This window comes from Plectropomus leopardus, chromosome 13 (genome assembly GCF_026936395.1).
Source record: "Plectropomus leopardus strain MGB_pleo_1.0 chromosome 13, ASM2693639v1, whole genome shotgun sequence".
NCBI classification, from domain to species: Eukaryota; Metazoa; Chordata; class Actinopteri; order Perciformes; family Serranidae; genus Plectropomus; species Plectropomus leopardus.
The window spans coordinates 6,911,782-6,930,919 of record NC_142188.1 but is presented as its reverse complement, the minus strand read 5'-3'; the positions used below and the strand labels follow the sequence as shown (position 1 = coordinate 6,930,919).

The following is a 19,138-nucleotide window of genomic DNA, read 5'->3' as shown; positions in this document are numbered from 1 at the left end:
AGCATGCGAGACTCAGCTGTCCCATCAAGTAATAAAACACATATTTCACAGGTTTCATAACATTTAGCAAACCCCCATTCAACCTACACAAGGGCCACAGAACGTGAGGAACTCCTCTCGATATCATATGATCCAGAAAAACACCACTAAAGTGTTTATGCTTGACACACGGTGGTTAGCAGGAGTCCTGCCATAGATACCTGTGGCATCAGCTTTAACTTTACAGTTTAGTTTTGGATTTCACAGCGGGCAACTCGAGACAGATGTATCGTACGAGATTGGGCCATATTGCACTTAAGTCCTATTTCTGTATAGCTTTCTTTCGTTCACGTTGTGATGTAGAACTACAGTGGAAAGCTCATGTATGTTGCCCCCGAATCTGTACTGGCTTCCAAAATGTGTTTTTTAGGTGGCTACAGAGTAACTACAGTGGATTCTCAAGCCACCTTATCAGCCTGCCGCCCCAAAACCTACTCGTGTCATTTATACCTTTAGGGCAGCACAAGTCAGGCTCGATCCACACGTGATAGTAAATTTCAATGACAAGGACAAAACTTTCATCCATATTTGTCAACCAGATCAAGATTAAATCTCGTTTCAAAGCCCCCTTTCTTACCAATGAACATCAAATTTCAACTCAATCAAGATTTCGACTCTTTTCAAAGCCCCCTTTCATACTAATGAACACTAAAACGACCCAGTATAACCTTCACATTTTAATGAGGTATTAAGAGAGGAACAAAAGTCTCAGTTCATCCCGTCTAAAAGGTTTCCTTTGCATAATCAGAGCAGTTGATGAGACACTGATTGTCCCTCCTGCCTCACTGTACATTTTGCTCTCACCTTGGCCAAGAAGAAGTTTTCAATTTTTCAAGTCTGTGAGAGATTTTAGATGTCCTTAACCAACCAACTGTAATTGTCTTCATCCTCACCATCATCATCTCGTCGTATCTCTCGAGACGACCTGTTTGGCTTCTCCGTCATTCAAAATCAAGACCAAATTAAATCAAACATGCCCAAAGTACAACCAGATAATTTTATTTTGGAGAGGTCAGAGTGTAGCCTTGTTTTAAAAGAAAATTAAAAATATCATCCATATCATCCATCTGTATATGCAGTCTTAGGTGAAGACATGTCAGTCTTCCACCGGCATGTTAGAAAAGTCATTGGTAGGAGTCAAAGAACGATGTTTGTGCTGAATACCCACCTGGACACCCTTCGCAGCCGGACATGTTGTATCCATGTATACATTCAGAGCATTTAAAGAACAATAGCTCTGTGTTAGATTTTGTTAGCTTAAATAAATATCCATTCTGGCTGTTGAGAGCAAGAAAGAGTGAGAGATGGGACCGGATTACGATCCTGATATCTCAGAAAGGCTTTCATTGTTTCTCTCTGTCTCAGCTAAATATTTACCTATAGTTCTGTCTGTGACTTTCTCGTTCTGTTTCTTGCACACACAAACACACATTGAAGCACACTCATACAAAGGCACTTTCTTCTTTCTCTTTGCACACATACAGACACTCACACATGCTCTCGCACTCAGTAACCACCCAGAGGGGACAGTGGAAGAAGAGCAGAGAAAGAGATGCAGAGAGCAGACAAGGTCGTAGTTCCTGTGGACTGTCTTTGAAAGAGGAGTCGTATGTTTTCCCTCCCCTCCTTTGATGTTAAAGCAGCCTCTTTACTAGTGTAAAGACAGGGTACAATAACCTAGACCCCCCCACCCCCTCACACAGCCCTCTGTACGCTGGCCGCACGCCCCCACAAAGCTCTGCGGGGGGACAGGTAACCCACAGCAACCCCAGCCAGAAATCAGAATGAGTGTGGCAGCTGTCCAGGACCTGTGCAGCATGGTGTGTGTGTGTGTGTGTGTGTGTGTGTGTGTGTGTGTGTGCGTGTGTTTGTGTGTGTGCGTGTGCGTGTGCATATGTGAGTGAACATTTTTGAGTGCAGTGAAGTCACTGTACCAGTCTTGTAGCTTTCAACAAAATGTGAAACCATTTCAAAATCACAGAATATTGTTGTTTTTCAACACGCTGCTCAGTTTAATTCATACCTGTGTATGACTGGGTATTGGGACTCGATACCTTTTTAAAGTATTGACCCAGTAACCTAATATTAAGTCGTATCGAAGTGTTTTCAGTCAAAAGATTGTTTGCTGTAGGGGTCTGAACCCTGACACTTCTGACTCCGTGTCAGATCAGCAAACTCTCTGCTACTGCCGTCTCTGGAGCTGCTGTCCTCCTAGAGGACGTTCTGCCCGGTTAGCACGAGCTAACAGAGCAGCTGCAGCTAACATCTAACATCGAGCCATTAAATGGTTCCCTCAAACTCACACTGACACAGAAATCTTTAGACTGTTGTTCAACTAGTTAATACTAGTGAGGCAACATTAGCCATGTGATGCCAACAGTTAGCCTTGTCACCGTGTGTGTGGCAGGCTGAACTCTCACAATTGTCCTTGGCACCAAGCTAACTTTCGTGTAGCAGCAGCTACAACTCATACAGTTGTACACGGTTGAGCATGGTCTATTTGATTTGTGTGCTGTGATGCCACCAAAACATTCAAAAATATAGCTGTCCTTCAAGCCACTGCATTCGCGAATGAAGTACTCTGTTGGTCTCTGTGCCACTTTAAGGGTATTGGTATCATAATTTCTTACCCAGCCCTATATCTGTGATAGGTTTTATACGTTACTGTCCTCAAATTATGCCATCACACTGCCTTCTTTTAAAGGCAGGTCTATAAACGGGGCTTCGCTGAGCTGCATATCGTGCTTTTCTGGGGTGTTTGTTCTGGTAATGCAAGTTTGATCGATAAGGATGTGACTGAGGACTGTCTGTGTGTGTTTATGTGCGTGTTTCTAACTCATCTGTGAGTAACAGGTAAACGCAAGGCATGGCAACTTCAATTTACGAAGTCACATTTTATTAGAGGATACAGGAAAAACAATACATACACAAGAATACAGTTAGTAAAATCTGAAAAATGTAAAAACTACAAAAGAAAAGGAGTCAATAAAATAGAAGAAAAATGGCCCTTACACAAAAACGGCCGATGAACCATTTAGCCACCTCACAGAAACAAACAGACACACACTGTATATATTATACAGTGTATATATTAATCAATCAATCATAAGGCTAAGAAAAGAGCTTGTGACAGATCTGCAGTCATCAGGCAGTCTGTTTCAGAGAACAAAACCAAAATAACTAAAGCAGCCTCACCAGATCTGGATTTTACTCTTGGTACAGTTTAAAAACACACCTACATGATGACCTAAAGGGGTCTGATCAGAATGTAGTTGCAAATGTGCAGGGGAGTCAAACCATTAAAAATGTATTTCTATATTGCACCAGCGAAGTTAATGCAAGTACTGGAGCCATATATTTGGATTTCCATGTAAATAGGCCGGAGTGGGAGTCATTACATGCTGATGTGTAGGATGTGACAGCGGGGAAGATCTGCAGCCACTGTTAATGGACTTATCTTCAGTTACCATTTTAGCACACACAGGAACACCTCGTCCTGAACAAGCACTCTGTCCTTCATTGATGTCTCTCTCTCTCTCTCTCTGTTGCCTTTCTTCATTCATATGTGCCCGCTGGGCTCGTGGACACACACATCATTCCTGCACGCTCACGTTTTTACTCCTGTATTTTCTGTATCTATGTCGGCCCCCTTGTTTCTTCTATTCTGCCGTAAATTCCCCGAGACCCCGACAGCTGCAGAACAAGGTCTCAAGAACTTTTAGTTGAGCCAGATGGGCAATAACTAAATGAAAGCTGGCTGAAATGAGGTTTTCCCTCCAAAAGGGCTGACTTCCTCTAAAAAAAAGCTGGTTAGGAGAGGATAAAAGAATCCTCTTATGTCAGTAAACTCGTTACGCCGTCGCTGCCAGGCCACGCTAGCCCCAGCGTTTCCATGGCACCCAGTGTTATCTGTGTGTATTTTTGTTGGGACTTGTAGTTTTGGGGTTTGAGTGGGAAAATGAGATTTTTTTTCACCCCCATACCATGAGGTGCAAGAGGGGAAAGATAAGAGAGAGTCCCCTCTCAGCGTTAACGAGAGAAATAAGAGAGAGGGGATGGAGAGACGCCGAGCATTAGCTGCACAGATAGAGAAATGAATGGCCTGCACAGCAATACTGCTACACCTTTAGCTACACCGTACAAAGACTCTGCACAGACTGTGGAGAATATACTCTCACACACACTACTGTGTGCTGATCTGAGTCCATCCCATGTAGGTTGTAATTTACACAGTGGAGTATCCGAAAGTCAAGAGTAAGGGTCGACAGATTATTGTCCTGGACAATTTTTGGGGCCGATATTTGGCCTTTTGCAGATTATCTGTATCTGTGTTTTTTTTAATGATAGCCGGTAAAATCAATAGCTTAAAAAGTGCAAGGAAAGTGTCAGCATGGGAGGAGCTTTTACTTTGTAAAACCTCAGGGAGCTATTTTTATTTATTGTTTTTTTTATTTGAATTTTCTCTTGACTTTATAAAAAACGTTTCTGGGAACTTGCTGTATTTAACGCTGAAAGTTTTAGTTTTGATTAAACATTTTCTAAAGGAATTTAAACAAATGTTAAACTGAGTTTGTTTTATTCCAAAATCTAAATATTGACAGAGAGATTCTCATTTTTATTGTAAATGCATATTGGTGCCAAATATTGGTTATCGGTCTCATAAACTACTATTATTAAGCAGTATTGTTTTTTTATTTTTATTAATTTTTATATTAGCCCTGCTGTGTGTGTCAATATTAGTCAACCCCTAGTCAAGAGCAGGTGTAATTGATATCTTATTGATTCCACAGTGGGAATTTCTTCCTCAGAAGTGGCTCAGTACTCAGTCGGGACTCTGCTCACACAGACAGAAAAAATAACAAACTATCATTATTAAAGGCAAAATCCCACAGAGGAGAACAAAAGTTAAATGACTGAAAAATAAAGTCAGTAATAAAGGCGCAGGGATAGCCAGCACCTGTCAAACACTCGTCCTCTGCTCATTAGCTGATGCGAGGAACACGGCCTGCTTTGTTTTTGCTGTCAGCTCCAAAGTGTGCGTCCGTCACTGCTCACCTCTTATGTGTGAGCGAACGTGCAAACATCTCAGTGTCAGTCTGAGTTCATGTGCATGTCTCTGTCTGTCTTTCTTTCAAGCTGTTTCAATGTGTTTATTGGTCAAAATGTGCACTCTTACCTGTAGAGTAACTGTTATTCCAACTTACAGGGAGTGCAGGTACAACAGGTGCTAGACGTGGTGCTGCATAAGGTTGTTCTGTTGCAGCACTGTTGACATGTTTTTTGTTTATGTTACTTTGACCTCTAATTGCTGCTACCAACACTATGGAAAAATAATTAGCTTAAAGCCTCTGGGAACCCAGATCACCAAAAACTTTTTTAAAGATTATTTTTTTGGCATTTTAGCCTTAATAAGATAGGACAGATCTATAGCGTGAAAGAGAGACAGAGAGTGGGGACAACATGCAGCAAAGGGCCTTGAGCGGGAGTTGAACCCGAGACCGCTGCACCAAAGACATTGTCTTCATTGATGTGGTTCCTGCCATTGATGCCACACCAAAAATTTTCTTAATATGTGAGTTAAAGTCTTACATGCATAATAAAATACATCAAATATGATCAGAAATTAGCCTCAATCCAAATATGAAATACTGTCATTTTAGATTTTTCACAGTTTCCTGAAACGGCATTGATTTGGGTGTGGTTATCCCCAATCATATGTCATATTAGATTTAGGAGTCAAAGTGCTGAACCACGCCGACTCTGCTTTGCTCCATGGCTGTCGTCATGGAGATGAGGGACGGTTGTTAAAAGTGGGATCCAAGGAGTTGTCAATCAAAGCATGATCTGCCACGCCCACACCGTCTGGAGAAACGCTGTTATCCTAAAATGAGCTATTTGAACTCTAATAGTTAGGAACATTTTATTTTCGCTCAGAGTTTGTAGATACTTGATGAGACACTCAGCTCTGATATAACGTGCATTCTTTGCACACATTCGTGCATTTTAGGCCACATTTCCAAAGCTTTAAATTCAACAGTGAGTTAAAAATAAATTAATCAGGTCACTGGAAAAACATAACTATTACTGGTACTATATTTCTATTTCTATTTTTCTATTCCGTTTTTTAAATTTTCTATTGATATTTTTATAAACTTTTTATATACAACTCCACTTCCACTGTGCTGGCGTTAGAGTGACTGTAATGAACCACAATATCCCCCTGGGATCAATAAGTATTTCTTTTTCGGATTCTGAAAACAAAAAGTAAATTTTCTGTTCTGCTGATAAATGTTCGGTCATCAATGTATTGTGTCTTATCTTTGAAATAGAAGTAAATAAAGGTTTCCTTGCCACTGCAGGAAATGGTTCTCTATTCACAAAAATAAACAGGAGGTCTGTGTCAACGTGACATTTTAGATTTCTTACCGTTAGAGTTTCAGTGTAGAAGTATAAACCTGGCTAAAAGTCAAAAGGGGACATTACCTTATAGGAATTTATCTTTGCTTTATGTAAATGCTTTATAATACTATAGAAAAGTGCTGTTTTGCTTTTGTAGCTTCGTGGTCGTAGTAACTGCAGGTCACATGAGTCTGTGTATGCATACATGCACACTTTGTTTGACTATTAGGTTTATTTATGTCAATCTATTATGTCGTCTTGTCAAGATATGCATCTGCGGTTGTGTTTGGCTCCTTCATTTGTTCTTTCGCTCTCACTCTTCCCTCCCTGCAGACTCGGGTTACACTCCTCCGTCAGATGGCGTTTTGCCTGGCTGAGCTGCACTTGTGGTCCACCAAGAGCTCACTCCAAGTCAAAGGTAGCACTTATCACCGTGTTCAATCTCCCCCTCTCTCAATAATTCTCTCTGTCTCCTTTCTCTTGTCCCACTCACTCCGTCTTGCTCTGCGTCTTTCTGTCGTCACTCACTTTGTTTTCACACCTTCTCCTCACCTTCACTGATATCTACTTTAACAATCTGACTCTCAGTCAACGCCGTTTCTCTCTGTCTGTTTTCACTTTTTCTTTGCTGTCTTCAGACTCTCCTTCCACCAATGTCTGTTTATTTCATAATTCACAACGTTCTTTATATTGTTTCTACAACATGAAATTGTTTTTCTGCACGGTTTAAAGTGTAATTGTTCAGCATAACCACAAGAAACTCACAAAACCAGTGAAACATCTGAAGGTCTCCTGAGACTACACACACGCTGACTAATGTTAAATGTTTAAAAACATAGGAAGAAGGAAATGAGCACCTCAGGAAGAAATGAGCCAAACATTTGCAAGATATTAGTAAAAAGGACAAGGAGTCACCTGAAAATTAGCACAAAAAAAGGGCACACAAAAAATACAATAGGAAAGTAAAACAAAAATAAACACACAAAACAAAAAGCAGAAATTAACCCAAAAAAAGTGCTTCAAATTCTGTAAAATAATATTTTTTATAAATGGATAATTTGAAATAAAGTTTTCTGTACATTTTTGTTTTTTCAAAAATAATTCTCTGTCTTTTTTGATACGTCTGCCAGTCGCTGATTTTGGTGCCCGACAGACTCCTCATCTGAGTCCGGGTCTCACTGAGGCTCAAACGTGTGGCTGAATCTCTCTGTTTCCTCTAACATTAGCCGTGTTGATGCACACTGCTCTTTTAGCAGCCACACTGCATTTATTCATATTTCTAATTTCTTTTGGCACTCTGGCAGTCCTCAAACCTTTTCAAACATCCCGTTTCCCTTTTTTGTATGTACGTTATTCTTTCCAAAGGAAGTTATTCGCATTTGTCTAATTCAATATGTGACATTTGGATTATTAGGCAGACAATTAAAACCTGTCTGGGTTTGAACTTTAAATATTTGGTCAGCTTTGTTACTATACAGGTGTGTCGTGCTCTAATCAAATATAAGTTATCAGTCTGTCATTGGAGGAAATGAAACAAAAACAAACTTTTGAAAGTCTTCTATCAGGATGAGCTGTATTTGCCAGATATGTGGACACACAAAGAATTTAACTCTGTTTTTCACGTAACGTTACAAGCACACTACTGAAGAAGTCAGCTGCACATCACTCCACCAACATACACTGAACGAAAGCGAGCAATTCTTCCCCATGAGGCCCGGTGGGCGCAGTGTAAGTTTGACTTTTCTGGCAGTTTTTGTGCGTTTTCCTGCTCGCCACCTATCAGTCCATCTCCTCTGTCAGACAGAAATGCTCTGTTTCTCCATTTTCTTGTTTTCTCCTCCCTTCCATTCTGTCTTGTCTTTCACAGTCTGCTGAGCTTTAGACGAAGATAGTGTCTCTCTGAGGCTGACTCTGTTGTGTGTGTGTGTTTATGTGTATACACAAAGGTACGACAGGGTGTATATCCCAGGTGATGGTGACATATCCTTATTTGTTTGTGTTTTTTTTCCTGCTGTGTGTGTCTTTCTGCTATCTTGGAAAAATGTGGATGGATACATCTGAGCGAAGAGGCCTGGTCGCTCAGGTGTGACGCTCCCTATCACCACCTTCCTTACATCATATACATCAGCCTCAAAAACAAAAATATGGATTCATAAAAACAGCTTCTACTGTGTGACGCTGTGAAAGAAATCTTTTTTATGTGGTTTGTGTGCATGTTTTACATGCGTTGATGATGTTTGCGACATCCCTCACAGCCTTCTGCTGTTTGGCTCTGAGCAGTTTGTGAGTTAATCACTTTGCACAAGAAGACCTCAGCAGATTTTATTATGAAAAAAAATGTGTTTATCCTTCTTCCACAAGAGACTAGTTTAGTTTAGGAGTTAGTACAAACTGGCCAGAGTTTGGAGGTTTATTTGCTAAATGTTAAGGAGAACTTGGACGTTTGACCTTTACTGTGAAGATTAATAAATGCGCAGAATTTGACACAAGAAGGCTGTTTTCACATAATCTGGAGAAAAAGCGAATCTAAGTTTAAGAATTGTACGGACAAGAGTGACTTTTGTGACATCTTGACTAGTTAGGAAGCCGATCAGCATCCAATATATATGACAATAAACTGTCTTTACAGCTGGGAAAGACAGAGACAGTTATTGGCACTAAATACAAGCTTAAGATAAATGATGCTGGTGAGGTACAGTGTGAAGCAAATATCGAAAAACGGTGTCAAATACCAGATCTCTCGACCAATCTGTCTTTGGGGAAGAATCTGCAGCAACAATCTGATCTAAAATTGCAATAAAGCTGAAGTTTGTTATTTCCTTGCAACCATTTGCTAATATTAAGGTGAAACTTTTAGTTGACTTATTAATCCAGCGCCACTTCAACTACGCTCGTGCTGAAAGTAGGCTTTACCAAAAGCTTAAAAGCAAAATGCAGGCAGTGCAGAATAATGGAGGATAGAGGGGTCAACAACAAAATGTATGTGAGCTATAAAAAACACAACTAAAATGTACTTTATATTATGAATATTTCCACCCCTTTACTTTGCCATCAGACAATAATTTCTAACAGCGAACTAAAGTCGTCACTTTGCTCTCCTCGAAGACCGACTCCATTTAGTAAAACAGTAATTTAACATCACTGAACACTTGAGCTGCTGGTCGATGGCCGCCTCGATCAGTTAATTAATGTAATTAATTTGTTAATTTGTGTAATTGTGTGACTTTTTGAAAGCGTTTGCTCGGATTTTCCAAAGTCACACAACAACGCAGACAAACTAACGGACCGAAGCAGCAGTAGACGAGCAGCTCCCGTGTTCAGTGAGCTAAAATGACTGAAGCATAGAGGGGGAGCTGAAGCTGTTAACGGCTTCACTTCTGTCTGAAAAAAAGGAGAAGCGAGGAAAATATTCCCAATAAAGCGTCCACCTAAAACAATATTGATTTTCTTGAGTGGGACCATCTTAGGTGGTGAAAATCCGTTTTTCTGCTGTCCCCGTCCACAGCAGTTTATTCCTTAGCTTCCATGTAGGTACTCCTGCCTTTTTCTCCAAACTGGGGGCATGCGATCATTATCTACTTTAGGTAATACATTAACTATGGATATGCACCTCATACAGGCCCATGTCATTTCATTCAGTGTTAACGCTCAAAAAAAATGCTTTCTGCGGGTTTAAGAGCATCTTATTCATTGTTTAAAAGAAAACAGTTAAGGTTGGTATTGGCAGAAACTCAAGGTTACAGACCCGCTATCCGTGTCAGAAATGGAAAAAGTGACATCAAGCCATTACTAATAGTGGTGTGTTTGTGTGTGTTTGTGTGTCTGCCATCAGCTCTCCTGTTGTATTAGTGTGACCTGGCCTCGGGAGCAGCAGCAGCAGCGGCGGCAGCAACAGTAACTGAGCGATAAAGAAACGATGTGTTGTGCGAATCCGAGTCTGGCTGCTTATGGTTTTGGGCCTGCAGGAATAACACTGACAAAAAAGGCTCCGCTCAGCAGTTTGTGTGCATGTGTGTGTATATCTACCAGAGTGTGTGTGTGTTTGTTTGAGCTTGTTTAATGCTATATGTATGTCGGTCATATGTTTTTATAGCTGCCTGCTGAGTGTGTGTGTGCATCTGCTTTTAAATGTTTATGTTGCGTGTGTGTAAATCGGAGTCAGTCCCTCAGGTGGGATGGGTTAAGGCACACTCCTGTCTTTATTAATACCCCTCTGCCCCCTCTGTTCTGGCTCGGACCCCCACACCCACCCACCCTCCTCCTCCTCCCTCACAGGGTCTTATCTGAACTGTGGTGCTGGCAGACGGGACAGGCCACTGGCTGATAGCGATTGTTTATCCCACGGTGCGAAATTGCTGATCTGTCTTCTGCTTTTCCCTGACAGCTAGATGTTCATCTCTCTCCCCCCTCTCTCTCCCTCTCTCTCGCCCCACAGATACAGATATTGGCACCTATCAGTACTACGATAAAGGAGAGCCAGGTAAATAGTGTTTTATATTGGATGTCTGTTTGTGTTTAAGATAAGTTGCATTTTGTCTTGTTTTCGGAAAGTATGTGATTTCCTTATATATGAAGAAGGGCTTTTTGCTGCCTCCCACGCTCCCATAAGCTGTAAAAACACACACAGACACACAAATTATTGGTCCTGCGTATTTCACCCGTTAGCCACACACACACACACACACACACACACACTCATGTCCACACAGAGCATATTAGTATGTAGGATTTACAGCCTAAAGCCTTATATACACATGCACACACACACACACACACACACACAGGTTATTAGGCCTCCGTGGTTCTATCTCTTACACCGAGTGTGTTCCTGTTGACCCGGGGTCTTGCCGTACAACGATAGGGAAACTAAACTGTTGACTTTCTCCTAGATCACATAGCAGGAGGCCCCATGTAGTCCAGCCTCATATTGCCTCGGGCCAGGAGGCTTCCCTTACCGTCAGGAAGTGCTCAAATCGCTCCCCCATGGTCCTCGCAGTGCAGGGACGGGCTGCTTATCCTTCGTTTTTCTTTTTTGTTTTTTTTTTTTAAAGGAAATGATGTGTTTTGTGAGCATTGTTAAATTTCCCAAAGAGGGTTGCTACATCATCATCTATGTGCCACGCCTTAAAAATGTATCGTGCTGAATACATTCAAACTAATTTCCCAAAGTCAACTTTTCCAAAATTACACTTATGTTCCCAAGAGGTGCTCCAAATTTACAGTTCAAAATTCTGTGGCTTAATCTTTGTCCAAAATTTTGGTAGATTATACAAATGTATAAAGAATGTAAATAGCACTGGGTGAAATGAAGAAAATCAAATATCACAGTATTTTTCACCAAACGCTTTGATATTGATATATAGATTATAATTTTGGGTTGACTATTGGTACCTCAACAAAATATTTACACAATGAGATTTTTTAAATGAATAATCATCAGTGCTGTGGATATTATGACTGAATGAGTGAAGGCAAATGATAGGACAGCTGGAAAAAAAAGTCGGAGACTCGACTCATCAGTCGGAGACCCTCAGTTGACCGAGGTTGCTTCAAGTCGAGCAGTCGTTTTTTTCAGCTTTCAGCAAGTTAACACAGTCTCTCTGTTTTGTTGATATCTAGAGTGGTTAGCTTGTTAACTTTATATAGATTATAGATTATATATTTGATGGCCGCTGTCACACTGAACGTCCCGCTAAGCCCCGTTCAGACTTTAAAACTTTGTGTGGAAAACAAAAGGAATCATTGAATATTCAAACTAACCGGCCAAATCTGATGTGATTGACATAATTCTGAATCCGGTACAGCCCTACTTACCATACTACAATATCCAAACCTAATATGACCTAATATAATACTGTTACATTGGAAAACAATGAACCAAACTTTTACGTCACCAGTAGAACTATATTTCCCCACTTAATAAGCCCTTCTGCTATGCCAACAGGTTATCTTATCTTAAAGTTTGTTTTTAAACATTTACAATCGAGTTTACATTATCAAAAGTAGGCTGCTGCTAATATTTCTTTTCCTTTAGAAAATGTTGTGACTTCAGGTGTGGCGGTGGCTCAGGAGGTGGAGCCGTCCATTTATCCAACGGTGGTTCGATCCCCAGCTCCTGCAGTCCAAATGAGTGTGTTTGTGTGTGTGTGTGTGTGTGTGTGTGTGTGTGTGTGTTCATTCCTGATCAGAAGCCTTTTGCCAAAACTGTATGAGTGTGTGTGTGTGTAGCATTTTAAGTGGTCGCTAAGACCAGAAAAGAACTAAATAAATGCAGTTCATTTACCTTTTATCTATCACACGGGAGACTGTGTGTATTGTTTTCTGTCTATATTTTAAATTTGAGTATTATTAGGTTATAAAAATACCTTCTTTTATTTAAAAATTAATTCAGTACCTGCAATAATTAACTTTTAACAGCCACCTGTTAAAAGAACATCAACAACATCAGCATATTATCACCTTTTAAGGTAATACGAGGAAAATATTAGCAAATAGACTCATATTTGTGTCCACTGGATGATTCAAAGTATGATTTTTAGTTGTATTTAGTCTCTCCTGCTCCACTGTCTTCACCATCCAGTCTCTAACTTTGTCTTTCTGCTGCTTTCTGCCTAGTTTAAATGGTTGAAGTAGTTATTTATGTGCTGGAATAGAGGTGATGAGAGAGATAAAAATGAACCAAAACAATTACGTTTTGGGCCGTAAAACCAAAATAAAGACGGTAGAACGCTCTGAGGGGAGCCGCAGAGTTAGGTGATAATTATTTGAAGGTTCGTCAGTATGAGCGACACCTTTAAAATCAGCTGTTTGATGCATTGTGAATATGAACAGTTGATTAGAGCAGCTTTAAATCGGACATTTCTGAGTGCATAAACCCTCTCTTGCCCGTCGTTCTCTATTTTTAAAGACATACTGTAAATATCTCTACTTTTCCGTGCTTCCTCAGTCAATCCTGTTTTTTGTGTCTCTTTCTCTACGTCCTCATGTCTTTCCTTTTGTTACTGTGCCTCTTTCAGATGTTTCCGCCTCTCTTTCGCTGATTTCCTCCTCTTTGTCTCAGTTTTTCTCCCACCATGTATATTTTTGTTCCCTCTCATTTTGTGTACAGTATGTCTCTCCCTCTCATCACGGGGTCCTCTCCCGTCTCTCTCTCATCTGAGAAGCTGCCTTCTCTTTCATTCCAATCTTCAGTGGGGAGACGATGCTCTCGCTCCAAATCCTTTCATTTGGAGGATTACTAAAGTGTGGCTTGATATCAGAGTGGAGGGAGGACAGGGGGAGGAAGAGGAGGGGAGAGACAGAGCAGGGGAGCACTTCCCAAAAGTATCACAACATTTTCACACAGCGCTGTGACGACAGCTCAGGTCATGATACGACTGCATGTTAAGTAGATCACATTAGATTAGTATAAAATGTTAGTTTGATATTTTGAATGGACACTTAAACATTCATCTTAACATCATAAATTGAATGTGTCTAACAAGAATATGACCAGTAATTTAGTTTCCCCATGTAAACAGAGCAGCACAGATACACACTTCAGAGTTTTACACACTAGAGAGGAACATTAAACACATATTCTCATCAAACTCTCATTAATTATGCATAATGACTCATAAGACTTATTTTGTATACTGTAATGTACTGTTGCATAAGCATATACAATGCTTGTTTTAACATCAGTCAACCATAATATACTAATTTAAAGTGAGCAGGCTGACCATCTAAATACACTGACATTAAACAAATAAACAAAAATGTGCACGTGTGTTCAAAACAATATACTGTCTTAATATTTTGGCTCTTATTACACAAATCCATTTGGCATTCAAAGTCCTTGAAAAACTGCTTCATATTTTAGGCACATTATACAATGTACTCACACTATAACATTTAATATTCATCACTTAGTAAGCAACAAAGTAAGTTTTTTGTCTTTTTTTTTTTAAATCTGGTTTTTATTCATTAACTCAAAATATTGGCTTATCTGGGTCATTAGAGGCTTGTGAGTGCATTCGATTAAATTTGATTGACTGATTAATAAATCCACCATCTGCAGAGTACAATGTTAGTTTTTTTCCCACTTGTCTGGTTCAGTAATCTATGTGCCATTAAATCAATTTTTACTTGCCATTATAAAAGCTTTTAAATTTATTATTAGTTTTCAAATAACAAAAAAAGACTAAAAATAAATGTTCATGTTTCATACATAAGCAGGCCCTGGAGGAGAGGATGTTGGTGACCTGAAAGATGCTATCAGTTCCTGTTATGGAAGTCAAGAGGTTTTAAGAAACTTCCTTTGAAAAAATTTACTTCTTTCACTCACATCCGCTAATGTAACACAACTACACTCCTGTTTCCAAGATGATTTAAATGCTCATTTGTGATTTAGCTCCTGAAATTTGTTTTTGATTACTCTGATTTCTGTATTCATGCATTGGTGCATAACATCACCTGCATCCTAACTGGCCACCTTGAAACTATCGAAGAAGATGCGCAGTGAAAAAGAGAAATAAATCTCTAATGTGAAGTAACATTAGTAACATTTGTTCATGAAAGACTCGATCACTCACAGTAAAGAAGCTGGTAGAATAACCAACACCATATCTTAACCAGAAATCTTGATTTTTGAGCTGATATTTTTCCAGGTGTTGTTTTTAACCCCTTGAAACCTGAGCAAATTGACCTGACTTCTTCAAAAAACATGGGAACAAGGCAATTCGCAACTTAACAAGAAATTGCACAAATAATTAGCAAGAAATAAGTAGAAAGTTACAAGTAAATTACCTGAAAACAAAAATAAATGAAAAAAAAGAAAAAATGACCTAAAATGGTATAAAATAATATTTTGTTTTCTGTAACATCATTTTAAATATATAATTATGAGAATGATAGTTTTCTGGATATTTTTTCCGAGTTTTTTTCTTTTTTGAATAATATCTAATAATCCCCCCCCAGCTAATTTTCAGGTTACTAACTTGTAATTTTTAAGTAATATTTTGTAATTTGCACGACATTTGTTGCTATATCACTTATTTTCTCCCCCCTTTTAAAGAAATCAAGCTCAGGTTTCAGAGGTTCAAACGCTCAGAAAAGGAGTTTGAACGCAGCACAAGAAACTTGATGTCAGTCCAGGTGTTAAAGGGTTAAGTGTGCACTCAGCTTTAAATGTCCATGGACCAGATGTAAAACTTTGAGTAGCCCTGCACTAAAATAATCAGCTACCTCCCCATATTTATCATAGAACGATAATTACGCAAGATAGCAAAGATATCTGCTGTGCCGTGATTCGTTGTTCCCCATCTCATGGCGTGTGTTGCACAATGTTGTGTTTCAAAAGTCGCACTTTATTAATCTCAGGACGCAGCCTTCATGCCCTGAAAAACAGGCACTTTTGAACGCTTGCATTCTTTGCGTTTACTTAAAAATAAATGGAGTTGAGAGCCCAGAAAACACTGCATGTATGGCCCCGAAGAAAATATGTTTTTAGGGCCTTTTAAACTGGAAAAAAAGTATTTCCTTCTTTTTGTGTGCGCACTCAGTTGCCAGGTATTACATTACACTCCATTAGATTAAGCCCAGTGTACCCAACAGTCATGCAGTAACTTCCACTCATGTTTTTGTTGAAATGGCTTTGAAGAGGTGTTGATTTAACTATTTTGCCATTTTTGGAGGCTGTGTTGCTGTTCTAGTTCTATTGCATTACACTGACAGATGTCTGTTATTTTTGTCCACCTTATTTATATCAATGACGACAGGCTACATAAAAAAAAAAAATCCTCTCTGGGGCGTTGGTGGCTGAGTGGATAAAGCAGGCACCACATTAATAAAGGCAGTGTCCTTGCTGCAGCAGCCTTGGGTTCAGCTCCCACTCAGGGCCCTTTGCTGCGTGTCGTCCCCACTCTCTCTTTTCCCCTTTCACGCTATTGATCTGTCCTATCTAATAAAGGCTAAAATGCCAAAAAATACTCTTAAAAAAAACACCTCTCTATAAAATAGTTCTGTTTATATCAGTGGGACCACGTTGTTTGGTCCATGTATTGGTGTTGTCGCTCCGGATATCAGCATCATTGAAGTGACTGTGACGTTCAGTATTTGCTTGTGTTAGTTCCACATCTCCCCACTAGAGGTAGACCCAGGCTCATTGGAGCAGCTCCGAGGGTCCCCTGCAGCCAAACACCCCCCTCCTCCACCTCCACCCAGCCCCAGAGCAGGTGCCCATGTCTGGGCCTGTCTGGCCCCTCACCCCCTTATCTGATTAATACTACTAATCCTGGAGGTGTTCCTGCCTGCCAGAGAGGCCGGCCACCACACTGGCCACTTTCTTGCTCACAGTGACCGGGCCACGAGGCAACGTTATGGGTTACAGTTTGCCAACAAGGTCTCTTGGTGCTAAAGGGAGGATGTTTGAGCTCCAGCTTAGTTTCCCGTTCCCCACAATCCACATCACATGGACAGACATGAGTCATTTATATCCCAAAACACCAGACACATGCTTCAGATGTGACACGCTAAAGGCACAATCTGTCACTGCTTGTGGGTAATGTGGTCAAAAGTTTTTGGAGGGAAGTTCTTGACCTGGTTCGTAAGATAATGAAACCGAAAATCCCTGTTGGGAGCTGTGAATCTTGGGTATTTATCCAAGTGATTTTACCGTGCGCTAATAGACTTGTGTGTCCTACAAGCTAAAAGAGCAACAGCTAAGGGAAGAAATATGTGAAAAAGTATGAAGCATTTTATTAAGTATTTATCAATCAGTGTTGGAAAAACTGACATAATTCACAAAAAGGAGAGCGATCAGTTTTTGAAAATATCTGGAGGAGCTTCATGGACTTTTTGAAACCAAATGTTGATAAATATCAATAAAAACAAAGGAGGACTGAGGTCAGGACAATTGGAAATAAGAATATAAAGTCTTGTAGCCCATGTAATCTTCATGATTTCTGTGTATTGAAATCACTGTATCATCTATGTTTCACCTGTTTTTTTGTGTGTTTTGTTTTTTTAGGGATGCACGATATTGGATTTTTTCCCCCAGATATCTGATATATAACAGCTCATTTGGCGTTGATCATCAAGTCTCTTCTGTAGTAGAATAAGCATTACATTATGGATACTCCGTTTTCGTGATGTCCCACCAGAAGATGCAGACATGAAATATGATGCTTTTCATAATATGTAATATTCATTCATTGTTCAAAATAAGAAAAGTACTTCAACTTAGGGTTTATGTTTTGTACATGTTCATTTTTGTCAAAAATATTTCATTTTAAAGCCAATATCTGCCGATACTGACGATATGTGATATTGTAGTGCATTCTTATTTTTTTTGCTTTTGCTTTCTTTTGTTTGGTATACCATATTCGCTATTATTTCTAAGTGATATTTGTTATAATTTTAAAAAGTTGAGTCATAATATATATTCCAAATCTAACCCTTTAATTGACCTTTTTATTTTATTTTTTCCAGCCTCTTCCCTGGAGCATCACTACTACAATGAGAAACTACATTTCAGTGAAGGTAAGTTTCTAACAGAGGAGTTCAAAGTCTGATTGAGACAATTTATTCTTCACGTCCACCCGTGTGTGTGTGAGAGTTTCAGCCCTAACAATCTTCCCAGTGGATGACCATCTTCAAGAAATCGCTGTCCTCGTCAGTCAGCTGTCCCACATCCTCTGTTCTCTCCCTCCCTCCCTCTCTCTGCTTTTCACCCAGTAGTGGAATACAAACACCCTTATCAGGAGACGAACACTCGTCCCCCCTGCCCTCCCCTCCCTCCTGACCCCCCCACCCTCCACACCCTCATTTGCATGCATCTGTTTACCTCCTCTTCCCACTTATTCTTAATAGAGAATCCCACTCCTTAATGGTTTGTGTCAGTGAAGATGAAAAGAAAGAGTGTAAAATAAACACATAGGGGAGTGATTGCTCCATACTGAAAACAGCAGTCCTTCCTTTCCTTTTTTTTTTTCCTCCTCTCACTGAACTTCATGTATGTGCGTGGGCAGAAGCAGATGCACAAATTCAATTAGCTGTTTTTTTTCCCTTCATATCCTTCCCTCCCTCTGTTTAACCACTAGAGATGGAGGGGAAAAGGGAGGGCTGGGAAATTAAAATGAAGGGGCCTTGGTGTGGTACGTGTCGAGATATGTGCCGCTAACTGTGAGGTTGCATTTGGGAGATAACTCAACTCAAGAGCGCCAAAAGTCCTCACGATTAAATATTTGCTGCTCCTCGAGGACCGGTTTGTGTGTTTTTGAAGGGACATTTCGCTTTCAGTCGAATATTTTTACTCCTTCAGTGCGGCTACATCAATCTGTAAGCAGCAGATTTCAGACTTTTGCTGCTTTTGGGATTTGGTAGTCAGACATGTAAAACTTGTAACTGCATCAGTGTAGTTTCTACATGGTAAGCTATGGTTTTACATTGAGTCTTAAACTTAAATGAGTGGCATAGCTACTGGTGCTAAAAGTGACCAAAGCTAGCGTCAGACGTTCACAAACTCACCTCTGATCATCTCGGCCACATACTCAACAGATTTCATGTTTTGTTCCTTGTGTTAATACATTCCCAAATGACCATTTGTATTCATTATATAAATTAAACTTTGTTTTTATTACATGCCACTACAGTGAAGAGAATCCTAAAAACAGTCTTTATGAATACATTTAAACTAGCACCACATATAACATTAAAACAG

General features: G+C 39.8%; 1 protein-coding gene across 3 annotated transcripts in view; it reads left to right on the top strand.

The window, feature by feature from the left end:
• Positions 1-19,138, top strand: part of wdpcp (WD repeat containing planar cell polarity effector) — a 102,896-nt gene that overhangs the window by 20,169 nt on the left and 63,589 nt on the right. For all 3 annotated transcript variants that reach the window (XM_088086231.1, XM_088086229.1, XM_088086230.1), the window contains 3 exons: positions 6,772-6,856; positions 10,874-10,918; positions 17,908-17,958. In XM_088086231.1, coding sequence (XP_087942357.1) covers positions 6,796-6,856; positions 10,874-10,918; positions 17,908-17,958 — 157 coding nt within the window. In that variant the 5' untranslated portion in view covers positions 6,772-6,795. The remainder of the gene's footprint in view (positions 1-6,771; positions 6,857-10,873; positions 10,919-17,907; positions 17,959-19,138) is intronic.